Source organism: Trichomycterus rosablanca, chromosome 2, assembly GCF_030014385.1.
Source record: "Trichomycterus rosablanca isolate fTriRos1 chromosome 2, fTriRos1.hap1, whole genome shotgun sequence".
Lineage (NCBI taxonomy): Eukaryota > Metazoa > Chordata > Actinopteri > Siluriformes > Trichomycteridae > Trichomycterus > Trichomycterus rosablanca.
Window position 1 is genome coordinate 42,827,479 of NC_085989.1, and position 17,411 is coordinate 42,844,889.

The following is a 17,411-nucleotide window of genomic DNA, read 5'->3' on the forward strand; positions in this document are numbered from 1 at the left end:
TGTACATGGACATTTTCAGCATTTAGCAGACGCTTTTATCCAAAGCGACTTACATGCTGTATATTAGTATATTAGTATACTGTCTAAGCAATTAAAGGTTAAGGCCCTTGCTCAAAAGCCCAACAGTGGCAACCTGGCAGTAGTGGGGCTTGAACCAGCAACCTTTCAATTACTAGTCCAGTACTTTAACCACTAGGCTACAACTGCAGCAGTGTAGAATAGCACAGGGTGACTGGGTGAACCTACCAATACTGGGTCAGTTGTGGTACTTAAGTGTTTTTTTTACCTTAGATGTACAGGGTGGAGAAAAGCTGATAAATTATAAAAAGCATCAGCTGGGCTGAAGTCAGTAACTAAACCTACAAAGTGCACTAATTTAGTAGAGGGTGTGAATAATTGATCGCTCAGTAAGTGGTGATGTACCTTATATACAGGAAATTATATACAGAAATTTTTCCATTCCCTCTTGGTTCTGTCATTTTTTGCTCCATGTATATCTTTCAGTTCTCTCACCTATCTTTGCACCCTTTTTCAGCAGCGCTACCACCACTGATGTGTTCCTGCAGCCCACGGCTCGGTCCAGGGGTCTCATCCCACTGTAGTCCACATGCTCGATCATCGCACCGTGATCCACCAGGAACTGCACCTACAAACCAAGACAGACAGACAAAGACTTAGCTTCCTCTCTACTGATGTTGATCTCCACCCTGGTTAAGGAGGGTCATGACTGACACACGCCCCCTCCGACACGTGTGCAGTAGCCGACTGCATCATTTCACCTGCACAAGGCGAGTTCATGTGTGGATCAGCCTTGTGTACGGAGAGCCACACCCCGATCCTCATTACTCTTTGTCTCTGTGCAGGCGCCATCAATCAGCCAGCAGAGGTCGGAATTACATCAGTTATGAGGTCCCGTCCGGCACCCCCCTTGAACAACGAGCCAATCGTTGTTCGTGTAGGCACCCAGCCTGACGGATGGCAGAGTTGATTTTCAAACTGACAAGTTCGAAATGTCAGCTCTGGTGTGCTGGCGTGTTTTACCGCTGCGCTACATGAGCGCCTGAAGGCTTAGATTTTTTGCTTAGCATCATATTTCGAGTTAGTACAGATGACTACTTATGTGGAAAATTTTTGATTATCAGGTCAACCAATGAATCCACCAACCATGTGAAAAAGCATCTAATATGAGGGATCTTCAAAAAGTCTCCGCACTTTTATATTTTGGTTGGAAACGGTGAGAGTGGGAGGAGTAGTAATTGGTCGTGTCTGAGAGACTAAGAGAGAGAAAGAAGCTTTAAGGGGAGGAAGATTTTCATGTGATCATGATGTGAAAGCAGAGCTGCATCAGTGGCTACACGCTCAACCAAAATATTTTTTGCTGATGGCATTAAAAAGTTGGTACGACGCTGGGAAAAATGCATCGGAAAGTGACTACGTAGAAAAGTGATGTCATTTGTTTTTTAAATTCTTAATAAACAGGTTTAAAAAAGTGCAGAAACTTTTTAAAGAACCCTCATACATTGTTATGCTTGGTAAAAACAGCATTGAGAATATACATACAATCTCTGAGTCTCCGTAGAAAGATGCAAGGTCCAGCGGTGTGCGGCCGCTCTTGTCGGCGTGAGCTGTAGTCGCTCCTCTCTCCACCAGCAGATGGACGATCGGGAGGTGACCTTTGAGACATGCCCAGCTCAAAGCAGTGAGCCCCTCTTTATCCGTCAGAGCCAAGGATGCACCTGTGGGCAAAGTCAATGTGCAAAGATATAGGAAAGAGGGCGGCCATAATGCCGGTTACTATAGGCAGCGACTCAGTGCTCGTTAGGATGCGCTCACCTTGTTCTAGCAGAAACTCGGCTGTGGCTAAATGGCCCTCGGATGAAGCCACCATCAGAGGAGTCCGGCCCTGCTTATCCACCATGTTTACATCTGCACTGTGGTTCTGCAGCAGCTCTACGATCTATAATTATACAAAATAACACATACAAAGGTGAGGTAGTAGACTAAGATTTTCTGGTTTGACTTTATAGTTTAAGGTTTGTTTAAAGTGGCGACCGCTCTGGCCAAGATGTTTTATTTATTTATTTATTAGGATTTTAACCATGTTTTACACACTTTGATTACATTCATGAAAGAACAGGTAATTACTGGTTACATAAGATTCATCAGTTCAAGTCTGCAATATCAAACACAGTCATGGACAGTTTTGTCTCTCCAATTCACCTCACCTGAATGTCTTTGGACTGTTGGAGGAAACCGCTAGGCTACAACTGTCTTTCAATTATAAAATCTTATGGCTGGCTTTTCCAATCAGGACTCACAACAGAACACCTTCACCTGCACATTTACATTATCTTTTGATTGTGTTCTGCACTGCAGTCTTAATGCCATCCATATTTTACATAAAGAACATAAAACGTTCATATTGGACTAAGACCAGGTCATTTCCATGCAAATAAGATTATTGCCTCACCTGCCAGTGGCCCTGGCGTACAGCGCTGAAGAGTGGCACGATGCCACGCCGGTTGGGCTGTGACACCTCAGCTCCCTGCTCCAACAACAACTCACACACATCCAGCTTCCCTCTACCAGCTGCTGCAGTCAGAGCTGAGAGAAACACAAAGCCGGTTATAAACACTGTTATATCACAGGTCTGTTCTAAACCACAGACTGCATGCCACCCTCAATCCACACTCACCTGTTTCACCCCACAGGGTGTCAAAACTGTTAACGTGAGCACGCTCCTCGTCGTCCTCATCTTTCTCGGGAAGGTCCAGCAGGTATGCAGCAATCTGCATGAGTACACAAAACGTTAACAGAATAAATAAAATGTGTTTATTTGTCTTATATACAGATACACGTGTACAGTGCAATTATTTTTTTTGTCCTGCTTTTCCCCCTTGTTTAGAAGCTAGGGACAGAATGCAGCCATCGTACGGCACCTCTGGAGTTGAGAGGTTTAAGGGCCTACAGTCGCTGAATGGTAGAGCTGGGATTCAAACTTTTAACTTTTTTCAGTGAATAGCCAAAACCTCTACCCACTAGGCTATTACTGTCCCCAAATGTCTGTTACAGACTGAGAACATTAACATGAACATGATGCTTCTATCCAAAACGATGAAAGCTAAAGGGTTATTGCTTAAGTCTAATGCTAGTTGGCTCCCGAACTTTTTCTCCAGCGCCTCACATTTGCAGATAAGAATAATTTAAAGTCCCCCTCGACACATGTACATGTACACCGATCAGCCATAACATTAAAACCACCTCCTTGTTTCTACACTCACTGTCCATTTTATCAGCTTCACTTACCACATAGAAGCACTTTGTAGTTCTACAATTACTGACTGTAGTCCATCTGTTTCTCTGCATGCTTTGTTAGCCCCCTTTCATTCTGTTCTTCAATGGTCAGGACCCCACAGGACCACCACATAGCAAGTATTATTTGGGTATTAAGTATTATTCTCAGCACTGTAGTGACACTCACATGGTGGTGGTGTGTTAGTGTGTGTTGTGCTGGTATGAGTGGATCAGACACAGCAGCACTAATGGAGTTTTTAAATACCGTGTCCACTCACTGTCCACTCTATTAGACACTCCTGCCTAGTTGGTCCACCTTGTAGATTTAAAGTCGATTGCTCATCTATTGCTGCTGTTTTAGTTGGTCATCTTCTAGACCTTCATTAGTGGTCACAGGACGCTGCCCATGGGGTGCTGTTGGCTGGATATTTTTGGTTGGTGGACTATTCTCAGTCCAGCAGTGACAGTGAGGTGTTTAAAAACTCCATCAGTGCTGCTGTGTCTGATCCACTCATACCAGCACAACACACACTAACACACCACCACCATGTCAGTGTCACTGCAGTGCTGAGAATGATCCACCACCTAAATAATACCTGCTCTGTGGTGGTCCTGGGAGAGTCCTGACCATTGAAGAACAGCATGAAAGGTGGCTAACAAAGCATGCAGAGAAACAGATGGACTACAGTCAGTAATTGTAGAACTACAAAGTGCTTCAATATGGTTAGTGGAGCTGATAAAATGAACAGTGAGTGTACAAACAAGGAGGTGGTTTTAATGTTATGGCTGATCGGTGTATTTTGCTTCCAAACTGCACTAGAATTTATTTTAAACATTGTAGTTTATACAAAACTGCAAGTACTTTTTGAACAAAGCAAAATAAAGTGATAATTAACCTTTACAGTTGAATCATTATAAGTGACATGCATTATGTATCTTACATTGTTACTGTGTAATATAATTCATTGCTTGAACGTTTAGCTGGGAGCTCTCTCACAAACTTATCAGCCAGCAACTGCAACTGCAGCGTCAATGAGGAACCCATTCGACCATCTCTCCTTTGGACAGCCAATCGTGTCTGTGTGGGCGTCTGGCTGGTCGAAAGCACAGTTAAGATTCCTACCCGAGAGTCTGAGATGTCAGAGGCGGAGGGCTAGCGAATTAGACCAATGGGCCACCCGAATCTCTTTTAGTGAGCAGTAGTGGTGGGCGGATTGATCCAAATATCGATATTATTAATACCAACGTTGGTATTGATATCGGATTGATACTAGTGTGATGGGATCGATACTTTAGTTTTACTTTTTCTCCGCTACATTCAGCACGTTTCTCCCGTTTCATCAGAAAGTAAAGACCATGTCTGTACAGACGCCGCTCCTCTCACATCTTACATGCACACCTCGCTCCTCCCCTCCTGCTCTGCTGTGTTTCGTTTTGTAAAATCCTAACAGACATCAGTAGTTTGGTAGGTATTGAAAGAAGTTTTTGAATACTTTGCTTTGCAGATGCAGAAATAGGGTCAATTTTATGGAAATAATAGTGTAAACTATACGTACGTAAAGTACGGACGCACCTTACACACTTTGTGCACCCTATGCAAATGAATCGGAGCATGTAGTGAGGCTCTTATTCCGTGTTTGTGTTTTGGTGAATGTGAGTTCTTTTCTTTTGACTTTGTGCTTATAAATGTAAACAGAACAGAATCGATTTTTTATTTTAAATGAACAAGGACACATATATTCGTTCACTATTAAAAATGTACAAATTGCCGCGCTTTCGAATACATCGTATCGAATCTCAGCTCTGCCTTCCGACTGGGCTGGGTGGCAGCATGAACAACGATTGGCTGTTGTTCAGGGTTAGGGGTAAAATGTCAGATCATAGGTTCTCATAGCTGGTGCGACTGCGGCCCCTGCTGGCTGACTGATGGCGCCTGCACAGGGCTGAGGAATAATGCTGATGGGGGTGTGGCCCTCCGTACACAGTGCCCGTCGGTGTATGAACTCGACTCGTGCAGGTGAAAAATGCAGTCTGTACTGACTGTACGTGCCGGAGGGGGCGTATGTTAGTTGAGAGGTGTCCTCGGTCAGCGGTGAAGGGTCGAATCAGTATAGAGGACGCATTCAGGGTAATTGGACACGACTAGATTAGGGGAGAAAATTGGGGGGAAAAAGTGAGATAAATCATAAAAAAAAAAGAAAAAAAAAAAGAAATGTACAAATGTATTCACCCAGCAAACACAACTATGTGGTATGAGTTAGCCGATTTGTGGTGATACACCATGATGGTAACGTTGTGAGAAAGTAGAGCACCCAGAAACAAGAAATCGACCGCTTTAAACAACTGAATTTATTTATAACCCTACTGAGAGCAGCTGCAGCTAAAAAATGTATGTATTACGATAATACACTTAAATGTAATGAAAATTTATTCAGATTGAGCAATTTGACAATGCATCTACCCTAATTTTTAAAATGTATCGTATCGGTATTGGCGCACACCACTAGAGAGCAGCGTTTAGAGTTGCAGAATCAGTCAGTTCAGGTTAAAACATGATTAAACTTGCCCAGTTGTTTTCACAGTACTTTAACAGAACCCATCATATTTGCTAGCTAATCAGATTGTGGTTATATGAGATGGGTTGTGTTTAAAAACGGGCCAGTGATAGCTCAGTGGTTAAGGTACTGGACTAGTAAACAGAAGGTTGCCGATTTAAGCCCCGCCACCACCAAGTTGCCACTGTTGGGTCCCTGAGCAAGGCCCTTAACCCTCAATTGCTCATTGTGTAAGTCGCTTTGGATAAAAGCGTCTGCTAAATGCTGAAAATGTAAATGTTAAAACGTGCTGTAAATGTGGAGAAAAAAACATTATCAGCAGGTGTATTCTATAATCTAGGTTTGGTGTAAATTGAGCAATTAATGTTCAGCTTAAATCCATAGTTTAAACGATGACTCTGGTATGTTACACTACAGAGAATTACTTAGCAATTAAACATGGCAGCTTTTAACAGATGAATAAAAGTTAAATACTGAAAAGCTAATTAAATAATGGTAAACCCTTTAGTCGAGCTGTGTGTGAGAGAGAAAGAGTGTGTGTATACCTCAGTAAAACCCATGCTGGAAGCTGCAACCAGAGCCTGCTGGATGGCGTGACCCTTGCTGAGGCTGGACTGCTGCATCTCCTCTGAGCTCCAGTCACACTGTACCAGGTACTGCACCACCTCCAGGTGGCCCCGCAGTGCTGCATGCACCAGCGCACACTGCCCGTTCCTGTCCACATGATCCACCTGCCACACAAAGACCAAAAGAAAATAAAGCACATTTTTAGTCTGATACCAGCATTATAGTGCATTTAAAATAGACAGCTCAGAGCGATTGGCTAACGGAAGTGCTGACCTTTGCTTTCTTGGCACAGAGGGCGGTAATGATGGTCAGGTGGCCAGCAGCAGCGGCGTAGCCCAAAGGACTGAGGCCACTCTCAGAGGCCCCGTTCACGTCCGCACCGAACTCCAGCAGCAGGTTCACCGTCTCCATGTAACCCATGTGAGCATACACACACAGCACCGGGGCGTTGTTTAAGACCTCCGTACGGTAGTTCACATTAGCACCACCTAGAATCAGCAGGCGAGACACCTGCACAGGACAGAGACATGATTTTAAAAATGAACACGTACACCGCTGCCTTTTAGCCCCAGTAAACCACATATCTGTAGACTGGGTTTAATTAACCAGCCACAAACAAGCCACATTTATATTGGAACTAATCCTGGTGTACTGGTGAACACAATGGCATTCTGATCAAGGCTCAAGACTCTGGAACTTCCCCTGTCTGTTTGAACAGCCATATATATAAATATATACACCGATCAGGCATAACATAATGACCACTGACAGGTGAAGTGATTAACACTGATTATCTCTTCATCACGGCACCTGTTAGTGGGTGGGGGATTTTTATTATATTTTATTTATGCATTTTCTCCCCTTTGTCTCCCTTTTTAGCGCGTCCAATTGCCTGATTGCGTCATGCTTTCTCTCCACCAATGCTGATCCCCACTCTGATTGAGGAGAACAAAGCTAACCCACGACCCCTCCGACATGTGAGCAGCAGCCGTATGCACCTTGTCACCTACACTTTGATGAGTGCAGTGCAGATCAGCGCTGTGTATGGAGAGACACACCCTGACAGCACTCTTTTCCCATCTCTGTGCAGGCGCCATCAATCAGCCAGCAGAGGTCGTAATCGCATTAATTATGAAAAAGACCCCATCCGGCTTTAATATACCACCCCTATCTGAACAACAGGCCAATCGCTGTTCATGTGGCCACTCAGCCCAGCCGTCAGGCAGAGCTGAGATTCGATACGATGTATTCGAGATCCCAGCTCTGGTGTTCAGAGCGTGTTTCACTGCTGCGTAAGGATTTGAGCGTGTTTGACAAAGGCCAAATTGTGATGGCTAGACGACTGGGTCAGAGCATCTCCAAAATTGCAGCTCTTGTGTGGTGTTCCCGGTCTGCAGTGGTCAGTATCTATCAAACGTGGTCTAAGAAAGGAACAGTGGTAAACCGGTGACAGGGTCATGGTCGGCCAAGGCTCATTAATGCACATGGGGAGCGAAGGCTGGCCCGTGTGGTCCGATCCAACAGACGAGCTACTGTAGCTCAAATTGCTGAAGTGGTTAGTGCTGGTTCTGATAGAGAGGTGTCAGACTCCGTGATCGATATATATATATGTATAGTCCAGAAATCACTGGGCTGAATGCAGTAATCATGTCTGTATGTAGATGCCCGACCAGCTGATAGCACTGCTGTAAAATCAAACCCTGGATACCAGTGGCTGTAGGCTAGCACAATTTTCTCCAGCTGCATGTATGTGTGTATATAATGTGTTAATATAAAAAAACTGTAAAAGTGTCCATTTGATGGGACAGGTAAAGTGTTACCTTGATGTTAGGAGTGTAGAGGTTTCTCAAAGATGCTAGGGCAGCAGACAGACCCTCTGTACTGTAAGACACCCACAGTCCCTGCAGCACAGACGAGGAAACCCTGACCTTCTTACTCAGCCCCTGTTAAAGAAAAACAGCAAGGTGTGAAAATGTTGGTTTCCAGCGCTGGGAATGATCACCTGTGCTTCAGTTTATAATGGTGTGTGTACGTGTACCTTGAAGATGTGTGCTTTGAGAATGTGGTGGCCGAGTTCGATGGTTTGCTGCCGGTTGAGTTTGCCCTCCTGTCTGGAGAACCAAAAGGCCAGAAGTGTGTGGCCACTCCTGAAATCAAACACAACAAAAACACTTACACTTAATGCTTATTGCACTGTACCGTGCATACTACACAGCTAAACCGCTTGCAATTAATTTTATTATGATTACAAGGTAATGCATATTACGCAATCAATCACTGTTGAGTAGTGATTGTTACCAATCTAAGAAGATGCTGGGAGGAAGAATTTATTAATTTATTAAGATTTTAACGTCATGTTTTACACTTTGGTTACATTTATGACAGAAACAGTAGTTGCTCACAAGTTGTTCACAAGGTTAATGTCAAACTCAGTCATGGACAATTTTGTATCTCCAATTAACCTGACTGCATGTCCTTTGACTGTGGGAGGAAACCGGAACTCCTGGAGAAAACCCACACAGCCACGGGGAGAACATACAAACTCCACACAGAAAGTACCCGGCCTTTGTGATCTATGAAGATGCTGGGGGAAGAAAAGACCAGCTATGACCTACAGGCCATAGTGTCCCATACCTATGTTGAAATGCTGCTTTAGATCTGGGGCTGCTATGCTACATAATAAAATTCACTATGAATTTTTTACTGTATCAAAGTGTGCTTGAGGAAAATGTAAGACCATCTGTCCAAAAGCTGAAGCTGAGGCAGAGGTGGACCCATGCAATGGACCAGCTCCAAACTACATGTGAGGTCTAATAAAACCCCGCTCTGTACCACGCACCCTCCTCCACCCAGAACTCCAGGAAGACCAGCACCAAGGCTCTTTTCTACTTGCACTCAAGCTTCCCTTTTCTGTCCGAACATCTGAGTCTCTCGCTGTCTTCAAAAGACAATTAAAAACCATCATCACCTCTTTACTAAGCACTTAAGCTGACATGTACTTACTAACGCTCTTATTCATTTATTGCAAGGAAAAAAACACTTTGGTTCTAACAGTCTACTATGGAAGCACTTCTGTAAGTCGCTCTGGATAAGAGCATCTGCTAAATGCAGAAAATGTAGATGTAAATTTAAATAGTCTTCTATGGTTTTCGCACACTAGAGTGGACACAGAGAATGTTTGCTAGCTTTTTAATCTGTCCTGATCATTGTGTGTAATTGTCTGTAATTGTGTGTATGGGACAACTGAAAGTCAACAAACAATGGAAAGGTGAAGAGCGCTGGTGAGACTATACAACTGTAATCGTCCCCCAGTGACCTCGCTGCCCTACCTGGGATCACAGAGAAATCGGGTCTCTCCGTCCTCTCTCCAGATGAGCCATTCTCTAAAGGAGGAGTGTACGAACGTGCGAGTGCCGTCCCTCCTCTTTATCAGGAAGGGTGTGAGGAGCTCGGCACGCTGCAGGAAATCGTCCCAGTGTAGCACAGCCCCCCTGATGGCCCCGGCGTTCACCGCCCCGAACAACTGCTCGTCCGACAGCGGGTGCAGAGAAGCTACGGCCACGTTGAGCAAGGGCAGCACGCGCTCAAATGATGACTGCGTGGGGAAACGCATATTCAGCTGCAGCAGGTAAACCTCGGCTAGGCTCACTGGCACCACCTGATACAGACAAAATCAAACAAAAATAATAACATGTTAAACTTTGTGCCGTTTGTAAAAATGATTTACACTATGCTGACATTCTGTCAATCATAATCCAAATGCGACTTATAGAGCTATGACAATATATTATTGCTCAAGGGCCCAACAGTGGCAGCTTGACAGTGGTGGGCCTTGAACCAGCAACCTTTTGATTACTAGTCCAGTACCTTAACTGCTAGGCTACAACTGCCCTATGCCCTAACATCCCTGCACTACTACACTAGCTTTATAACATGCATTGGCCGTCCAACCTCAAGCCTGGCTGTATTAACCTCACACAACGGGTCTGGTTGAAAATCTAGTGAGCTGCCTTGCTGTCTGCTGCCTACCTAGGCAGCTGCTTAAGTAAAGATGATTGTATTTTATGGAAAAATAAGATATTATCTTTGATATTACATTTACATTTTTCAGACGCTTTTATCCAAAGCGACTTACATTACAGTTACAGTATACAGTCTGAGCAATTGAGGGTTAAGGGCCTTGCTCAAGGGCCCAACAGCAGCAACCTGGCAGTAGTGGGGCTTGAACCAGTATCCTTCTGATTACTAGTCCAGTACCTTAACCACTAGGCTACGGCTACTTGAATATTAGTTTTATGCCATTTTGTCTAAATCTTTAGTTATATTGTGCTTGAGATGTGGCTGGGAGTCTAAAATACAGAGATAAGCAACATGTCTGTTGTACGCAGATAAGAACAGTTAGCACAGAATGGAAGTTTCAAAGTCCAACACCCAATGTGATTTGACTAAAGCAGTATTAAGGGAGGACCAGAGTTCTGTTCCTTGTTCTTCAGCTGTTCCACTGCTGTAAGAACCCAAGATTGTGCCAATAAATTCCCCAATTCAGTCAACTGTAATCTTTGTTTTCATTTATCATCTGACCTTATTTTTCCATGACAGTAACAACACTTCGAAATAAGGCACCTCAGTAGGCGGCATTTTAAGGTATCAAAGAATTCGCACAGCCTTCTTCTCGTGAGCCCATAGGATGACATAAAATGCATCCTTGTAGAGAGATCACTAGGTTTTCGGACAGACCCTACATCTTGCTGACCTCCCTCCAGGTCATATTAATGGCACATGAACATCTACAAGCAACTAAACTTACAGTGTATCACAAAAGTGAGTACACCCCTCACATTTCTGCAAATATTTAAGTATATCTTTTCATGGGACAACACTGACAAAATGACACTTTGACACAATGAAAAGTAGTCTGTGTGCAGCTTATATAACAGTGTAAATTTATTCTTCCCTCAAAATAACTCAATATACAGCCATTAATGTCTAAACCACCGGCAACAAAAGTGAGTACACCCCTAAGAGACTACACTCCTAAATGTCCAAATTGAGCACTGCTTGTCATTTTCCCTCCAAAATGTCATGTGACTTGTTAGTGTTACTAGGTCTCAGGTGTGCATAGGGAGCAGATGTGTTCAAATTAGTAGTACAGCTCTCACACTCTCTCATACTGGTCACTGAAAGTTCCAACATGGAACCTCATGGCAAAGAACTCTCTGAGGATCTTAAAAGACGAATTGTTGCGCTACATGAAGATGGCCAAGGCTACAAGAAGATTGCCAACACCCTGAAACTGAGCTGCAGCACAGTGGCCAAGATCATCCAGTGTTTTAAAAGAACAGGGTCCACTCAGAACAGACCTCGCGTTGGTCGTCCAAAGAAGCTGAGTGCACGTGCTCAGCGTCACATCCAACTGCTGTCTTTGAAAGATAGGCGCAGGAGTGCTGTCAGCATTGCTGCAGAGATTGAAAAGGTGGGGGGTCAGCCTGTCAGTGCTCAGACCATACGCCGCACACTACATCAAATTGGTCTGCATGGCTGTCACCCCAGAAGGAAGCCTCTTCTGAAGTCTCTACACAAGAAAGCCCACAAACAGTTTGCTGAAGACATGTCAACAAAGGACATGGATTACTGGAACCATGTCCTATGGTCTGATGAGACCAAGATTAATTAGTTTGGTTCAGATGGTCTCAAGCATGTGTGGCGGCAATCAGGTGAGGAGTACAAAGATAAGTGTGTCATGCCTACAGTCAAGCATGGTGGTGGGAATGCCATGGTCTGGGGCTGCATGAGTGCAGCAGGTGTTGGGGAGTTACATTTCATTGAGGGACACATGAACTCCAATATGTACTGTGAAATACTGAAGCAGAGCATGATCCCCTCCCTCCGGAAACTGGGTCGCAGGGCAGTGTTCCAGCATGATAATGACCCCAAACACACCTCTAAGACGACCACTGCTTTATTGAAGAGGCTGAGGGTAAAGGTGATGGACTGGCCAAGCATGTCTCCAGACCTAAACCCAATAGAACATCTTTGGGGCATCCTCAAGCGGAAGGTGGAGGAGCGCAAAGTCTCGAATATCCGCCAGCTCCGTGATGTCGTCATGGAGGAGTGGAAAAGCATTCCAGTGGCAACCTGTGAAGCTCTGGTAAACTCCATGCCCAGGAGAGTTAAGGCAGTTCTGGGAAATAATGGTGGCCACACAAAATATTGACACTTCAGGAACTTTCACTAAGGGGTGTACTCACTTTTGTTGCCGGTGGTTTAGACATTAATGGCTGTATATTGAGTTATTTTGAGGGAAGAATAAATTTACACTGTTATATAAGCTGCACACAGACTACTTTTCATTGTGTCAAAGTGTCATTTTGTCAGTGTTGTCCCATGAAAAGATATACTTAAATATCTGCAGAAATGTGAGGGGTGTACTCACTTATGTGATACACTGTACACCCTTTAAGATCTAATAACGTAAGCAAACCTTGTAGCTTGAACTCTTGAGCACCAGGTAGCCCTTCTCAATGAGGTCAAGAGTGAGTTTTAGATAGAGGTAGGAGCCCCGACTCAAGCCCTTCAGGTGGGCACTGAGCTTAGCGAAGGCTGCGTTGTCCAGTTTGCCGTTTAGCGCCACGTTGTTCTGGATTTCCTGGCTGGAGTGAAGCCGGTGTAGGATGTAACCCTGCAGGTCTGAGTCAATGGCATCACTCTCCTCCAAACGGTCCAGAGAGATTCGGTGGAACGGCAGTGGAAGAGTGACATCCTAGGAGAGACGGATACATGACTATAGAAGGACTGTGTGTGTATATCTGTGTGTGTGTGTGTGTGTTTATGTATGTAAGACGTACCTGTAGGGAGGTCCTGACCGTGACCACCAGTTTGAGCCAGGGAGGGAAACGCTCGATGGTCCTACACAGGAATGAGACGATGGTGTCGCCGTAATCAGGCTTGTGGAACTCTGCCTCGTTCAGGCCATCAATCAGGATGATCAGATCCTCATCACATGCTACCTTCCGCTCTGAAAGATTATACATTTATTTGGATTTTAACATCATGTTTTACACATTTACTGTAGGTAATCACTGATTACATGAAATTCATTAGTTCAAGTCTTTAATATCAAACACAGTCATGGACAATTTTGGACCTCCAATTCACCTCACTTGCACGTCTTTGGACTGTGGGAGGAAACCGTTCACACAGATTGGACCTGGACCGCTCCACCTGGGAATCGAACCCAGGACCTTCTTGCTGTTAGGCGACAGTGCTACCCCATAAACCACGGTGCTGCCCCCACTCTGAATGAGAACACGGGCATGACAGAGCAGCTGTGTGTGTAGTGGTACAAGTAGTGGACAAATGAATGGAAACACTCCATAAGTAATAAGTGTGACTGTAAGTAAATGCAGCTGCACTTAGACTGCTTTAATTGACCCCTTCTGACCAGGACTATGGATTAGGGAGTCAAACAGGCCATCTTTGTGAAAAAGGAACGGCCAACTCTAAACTGAGGGATGGGGGGTGGCAGAGAGTACATCTTTTACCATCTTACAATGCCGTGATTGCAGCTTTACCCCAATCATATGTGAAAGGCAAACGTGGTAATTGTAGTTAATGGTCATTGTGTTTTGCATATGGACCTGATCATCTGTTCCATTGTTATGCCATAGTGCCGATTTCAGACTTTATGCAAATTGGCTGCATATAGGGTCTGGGTATTTACCACCAGCTCAGACTGAAGAAGTCACTTGGATGAGTAACGAAACGAGTGATCTCCACACCAGACTTTGTGTCCAGATGAACTGATTCAACTGAGGGATTGTGAACCTGGATTATTCAGCATGCATCAAGATACAGTATACATACACACGTACCTCTTTGCAGTTGGTAAAGGGGTTCAAGAATGCCCCGGTTGAGGGCTGTGATCGGTTCCTGAACACAGGAGCGCAGGCTGAGGAGGCTCTGTAGATGAGGCTGGCGCAGCAGCAGCTCTCTGTATGCCTGCAGCTGAGGAGCTCGACATAGTAACGCAGCGATGTTGTGCACAAACTCCGGGACCAGGCATGTGTAGGCATTGTCCGCCTGGCAGTAGTGATACGCCACCACCTACACACCACAAACACAGAATTTTTAAAACGCTGGGCATCCACTTCACAGGCAAGATAGATCACTATCCAAACTCTCAACGCATGCAAGGAGGGAATTTGTCTAAACGCTCAGATGTTACCCCTAGTGGTGTTATTTATTTTATTTTGCTATTTTATTTATGAATTTTCTCCCCTTTTCTTTCAATTTAGCATAGACAATTTGTCTTCTGCTGCTGGAGATTCTGTACAGGTGGCTCCTACTAACCAGGGTCCTTACACAGCGTCAAAGACCAAGTCTCCTTTCCAGTCTAGTCTTTTCCCACACAGCAGAGAGGGCACCCAGCTGACAAGTAGCAGAGCAATTATCCCAGCGCTGGTGTGCTAGCGAAATATCCTGTTGTGCGATGTGGGCGCTCCAGTGGTGTTACTTAGCCACAGTGACCATAAGTATGTTTGGAGAAGAAAAGGTGCAAATTTAAACCCAACTACACTGAACCTACTACAAAGCATGGTGGTAGTATTAAGCTCTGAAGCGGCTAGTGAAACTGTTGCATTGCATAAAATATTTAGAATTATAAAAATGCTTTATTGCAGCAGCAAATCAGTCCAAACTGGCTTTGAAAAAGGAAAATCAAACAAAGGTCACTGTATTTTAATACCGTTTGCTTTTGAAATGGGAAGCCCAACAAGCTAACAGTCAGGTGACCAGATACTTTTGATAATATAGTGTGTTACTACACAAGCAGCAGAAAGACACATTTACCATTGTGACTGAATAATGAAAAATGCAAACAATTAGGGGTTAAGGGCCTCACTCATGGGTCTAACAGTGGAAACATGAAGGTTGTAGGGCTTGAATCAGCAACCTTACAGTTACTAGTTCAGTACTTAAACACCAGGCTACCACCGCCCCACCTAACACATATTAACACATGTGGCCCCCTCGCACCGGCGCTCTCTGTGCAGCTTTATGGGCTTGGCATTTCTCCAGTGAAATGGGGCGTGTGAGGCGAGTCTGTCAGCACGTGTGGAGCAGAAATGTCAGAATTTAGTAGGCAGCGGTGCCGAGGGGATCTAATGGCTGTGCCGCCAGCCTCAGCAGCCATAAATATTTGATCAGGCAACCTAGCGACAATAAGGCACCGTGCTTCAAAGAACGAGAGAGTGAGAAAAACAGAATTCAGAAAGAGAGAGAGAAAGGGAGAATATGGCAAATTAAAATAAACATAAAGCTACGATAGGATGACAATCAGGGTTTACTATAGCACAGATCGACCTGTCAAGAGGCATTTGGATGGACAAGGATGGGCAGACATTCAGTTTATAGGTTGAACAGTATTTGAAATAACGTTTTTAGATGTTGCATTGAACTAATGATATAAAAGATGAAACTATATTGATATAAAGACCATTATAGAAAAGGTGGAACTAGGTGGGCAGTGGTGGTTTGGGGGTTAAGGTACGGGACTAGACGTAAAGTCCATTTGGGCCCTAAAGCAAGCCTCATCCCATCAAATCTAGACGGAATATCACAAAAATAAATATTGTCTAAATATTGTTATAACTTTTAATAGTTAAGTCGGCTTTACTTTCATAATCACATTTAAGTTTATCATCAAATTTTGGGAGAGTTATAGCCTAGTGGCTCAGGTACTGGACTAGTAACCAGAAGGTTGCTGGTTCAAGCCCCACCACTGTCCACTGTTGTGCCCTTGAGCAAGACCCTTAACCTTCAATTACTTATAAGAACTACTCAACAACTCGATCCGAGCGGCTCGCTGAGTGCTCACCGAGCATGTCAAATATCTGGATATGAGTTGGCTGACTGGCATTGAGTGCTATGTCGAGCAGCCAATGAGAACACAAGATACAGGGCGAGGGGAAACGCAGGGGAGGAGTTGTAAAAAGGTGGGACAGGGGTGTAATATAGTTTATATCAGAATACATTGGCACACACACATTTTACAATATTTCTGACCTGATCGTTCTCTACAAAACACCAACGTATATACAGTGTATCACAAAAGTGAGTACACCCCTCACATTTCTGCAGATATTTAAGTATATCTTTTCATGGGACAACACTGACAAAATGACACTTTGACACAATGAAAAGTAGTCTGTGTGCAGCTTATATAACAGTGTAAATTTATTCTTCCCTCAAAATAACTCAATATACAGCCATTAATGTCTAAACCACTGGCAACAAAAGTGAGTACACCCTTTAGTGAAAGTTCCTGAAGTGTCAATATTTTGTGTGGCCAACATTATTTCCCAGAACTGCCTTAACTCTCCTGGGCATGGAGTTTACCAGAGCTTCACAGGTTGCCACTGGAATGCTTTTCCACTCCTCCATGACGACATCACGGAGCTGGCGGATATTCGAGACTTTGCGCTCCTCCACCTTCCGCTTGAGGATGCCCCAAAGATGTTCTATTGGGTTTAGGTCTGGAGACATGCTTGGCCAGTCCATCACCTTTACCCTCAGCCTCTTCAATAAAGCAGTGGTCGTCTTAGAGGTGTGTTTGGGGTCATTATCATGCTGGAACACTGCCCTGCGACCCAGTTTCCGGAGGGAGGGGATCATGCTCTGCTTCAGTATTTCACAGTACATATTGGAGTTCATGTGTCCCTCAATGAAATGTAACTCCCCAACACCTGCTGCACTCATGCAGCCCCAGACCATGGCATTCCCACCACCATGCTTGACTGTAGGCATGACACACTTATCTTTGTACTCCTCACCTGATTGCCGCAACACATGCTTGAGACCATCTGAACCAAACAAATTAATCTTGGTCTCATCAGACCATAGGACATGGTTCCAGTAATCCATGTCCTTTGTTGACATGTCTTCAGCAAACTGTTTGTGGGCTTTCTTGTGTAGAGACTTCAGAAGAGGCTTCCTTCT

At 44.4% G+C, this 17,411-nt stretch overlaps 1 protein-coding gene across 1 annotated transcript in view; it reads right to left on the reverse strand.

Moving 5' to 3' along the window:
• The window catches only part of tanc2a (tetratricopeptide repeat, ankyrin repeat and coiled-coil containing 2a), a 299,606-nt gene that overhangs the window by 15,195 nt on the left and 267,000 nt on the right, over positions 1 to 17,411 (reverse strand). Inside the window, exons 11-23 of the mRNA XM_063016038.1 lie at positions 14,288 to 14,519; positions 13,262 to 13,431; positions 12,898 to 13,176; positions 9,746 to 10,074; positions 8,455 to 8,563; positions 8,237 to 8,359; positions 6,690 to 6,926; positions 6,395 to 6,580; positions 2,696 to 2,789; positions 2,471 to 2,604; positions 1,834 to 1,957; positions 1,561 to 1,736; positions 514 to 646 (exon numbers count right to left, since the gene is read on the reverse strand). Of these exons, the coding sequence (XP_062872108.1) occupies positions 514 to 646; positions 1,561 to 1,736; positions 1,834 to 1,957; positions 2,471 to 2,604; positions 2,696 to 2,789; positions 6,395 to 6,580; positions 6,690 to 6,926; positions 8,237 to 8,359; positions 8,455 to 8,563; positions 9,746 to 10,074; positions 12,898 to 13,176; positions 13,262 to 13,431; positions 14,288 to 14,519 (2,326 nt within the window). The remainder of the gene's footprint in view (positions 1 to 513; positions 647 to 1,560; positions 1,737 to 1,833; positions 1,958 to 2,470; positions 2,605 to 2,695; positions 2,790 to 6,394; positions 6,581 to 6,689; positions 6,927 to 8,236; positions 8,360 to 8,454; positions 8,564 to 9,745; positions 10,075 to 12,897; positions 13,177 to 13,261; positions 13,432 to 14,287; positions 14,520 to 17,411) is intronic.